The sequence below is a fragment of the Octopus bimaculoides genome, chromosome 15 (genome assembly GCF_001194135.2).
Source record: "Octopus bimaculoides isolate UCB-OBI-ISO-001 chromosome 15, ASM119413v2, whole genome shotgun sequence".
Taxonomy (NCBI): domain Eukaryota; kingdom Metazoa; phylum Mollusca; class Cephalopoda; order Octopoda; family Octopodidae; genus Octopus; species Octopus bimaculoides.
In genome coordinates, this window is record NC_068995.1 from 52,232,548 (window position 1) to 52,235,005 (window position 2,458).

The following is a 2,458-nucleotide window of genomic DNA, read 5'->3' on the forward strand; positions in this document are numbered from 1 at the left end:
ATATATATATATATATATATATATATATATATATATATATATACACATATATATATGCTGGAGCACTACACACATACATATATATGGAGAGAGAGAGAGAGAGAGAGAGAGAAAGAGACAGACAAAGAGAATGAAGTACACTTTCGTATGTCCCTCATTCATACAATCAGCCTTGTTTGTGTGTTTTGAACCCAAAATGAAAACAAAAAAAAACAGTGAGAAACTCACATCTTTCAATTCCTTCTTGGAGCTGCGTTTTGTCCGGGCAGTTTGCTGTGGAGAACTGCTGGTATCATGAGAGTAGGAGTCAGAATTTGAACTGTTGTCATCGCTGTTGTCCTCCTCGCTGCTGTTGTCATTGCTCTGCTCGTCACTCTCATCACCACTGTTGTCCTTCTCATCGGACTCAGCTTCTGCTTTGTTATCTTCATCGTCATTCTCCTCGTCTTCTTCTTCATCTTCATCATTGCCATCATTATCAACATCTATTTTCTCATCTTCCTCATCATCATTGTTATCATCATCATCAGCATCCCCACCACCATCGTTGTCATCATCTTCGTCATCGTCGTCTTCATCTTCTTCCATTTGCTCTACTCCAGTAGCAGCTGCGGTAGCAGATGTTTCTTCTTCCTCGTCATTTTCATCATGTTTCTCATCATCATCGTCGTCGTCATCGTCATCTTCATCATTGTTATTACTTTTGTTATCATTGTCGTCATCTTCATCATCACCATTGTCATCATCATCATCCCCATCATCAGCATTGCCATCGTCATCAGACTTGGCAGATTTCTCAGAATCAGAACGTGCAGTGCCAGTTGAGGCATCGTGGTTTTTGGTTTCGTTTTCTGAGTTCTTGCTGCCTGCTGAACTGGAATCAGAGTCAGAGCTGCTGCCAGAGTTAGATTCCGATTCAGAATCAGAGCCACTGTGGAGAGATATAAAAGACGGAATTCAGAAACAAATACAGGTAAAGTACACCTAACAGCCACACCCAAACAATACCCCTTCGTCCATGTATGCAAGTGAGCTTGAGCTACTTTAAGTGTCTGTATACTAATGCATATAAAATATGGTTCCAGGTGAATTCGTCTACAATAATTTATCTGTGTGGTTGTAGATGAATTGTATCCATAGGTAAATTGCTGTAGATGGATTGTTGTGGACAAATTCACTGGGTACCATAAAATACATCATTCTACATAATGATATTACTAACGTTCATTTCATTAACCAGGAGAATCAAATGGTAAACCAATCCTTTGTAGAATTTTAACTCAGTGAAGGTGCAACACCAAAACAGTTACATTTTTCGTCAAGCAGTGGGGGGGGGGGGACAAATACACACACACACACATATATATACGAGCTTCTTTCAGTTTCCGTCTACCAAATCCACTCACAAGGCTTTGGTTGGTCTGAGGCTATATATAGTAGAAGACACCTGCCCCAGGTGCCATGAAGTGGAACTGAACCTGGAACCATGTGGTTGGGAAGCAAAGTTCTCAGACCGTGAGTTCAAATATTAATATTTAGAAGTAACAGAGTGATTCAAGGTCCAAGAGTTTCATGCATTGGCACTTATTAACTAGTTTGGTAAGTGCCAATGCATAAAACTCTTGGACCTTGAGCCACTTTGTTGCTTCTGCTAAATATTAACAAATACACACACACACACACACACACACACACATATATATATGTATATATATATAATACATGGAAATTGTCCTCTTCTTATAAGGATTTTGTCAATACAAGGCCATAAAGTATAGAACATTTGCCCCAGGCACTGCTCAGTGATTAGAACCAAGGACCACTTGGTTGCAAAGCAAACTTCTTAACTACACAATTATATCAAAGACAGTAACAGTGGTTTTGAAAGGCCTTTCAAATTATTAACAACAGAACTTTACATTCAGAATAAATGCTGCCATCAGCTGAAGATATTAAAAATAAAAATTTAAAAAAAGGTCTAAATCTTACCTGGAATTTCCAGAGCCTGAATCCGAAGCACTGCTTTCTTCTTCTTCTGACTTATTGGAGCCCATTTCTACTTTAATGTTGTTGTGCTGGGGTGGAATGTACTGCTGGTAACCAGCATCTCTTTCATAGTCAGAGGCTGGAAGTGCTGAAGTAGTTATTAAACCTGATTTGAAGGAGTTCATATGTCCATCAATTGATTAGTTTCTGAAGCAATAAGAAAAGGAAAAGTGTTTTAAGCTTAAGAGTGTATATTATATATATATATATATACAGTGCCGACCCTAGGGTTGCTGGTCCCTAGGCAAGCTGAACATCAGCGCCCTTACAAGTATATATATATATATAGTGTGTTTGTGTGTGTGGATATGTGTATGTATGCGTATGTACACACGTTTGTATGTGTGTGTGTACATGTACGTATACATGTTTGTGTGAGTATGTATGTAGACGTTGTGAATGCAGGAGGTTT

General features: G+C 38.7%; 1 protein-coding gene across 4 annotated transcripts in view; it reads right to left on the reverse strand.

Annotated features, from left to right (window-relative positions):
* LOC106870781 (chromodomain-helicase-DNA-binding protein 1) overlaps window positions 1-2,458 on the reverse strand; it is a 62,115-nt gene that overhangs the window by 45,351 nt on the left and 14,306 nt on the right. For all 4 annotated transcript variants that reach the window (XM_052973346.1, XM_052973343.1, XM_052973345.1 and 1 more), the window contains exons 2-3: window positions 1,990-2,193; window positions 229-931 (exon numbers count right to left, since the gene is read on the reverse strand). In XM_052973346.1, coding sequence (XP_052829306.1) covers window positions 229-931; window positions 1,990-2,171 — 885 coding nt within the window. In that variant the 5' untranslated portion in view covers window positions 2,172-2,193. The remainder of the gene's footprint in view (window positions 1-228; window positions 932-1,989; window positions 2,194-2,458) is intronic.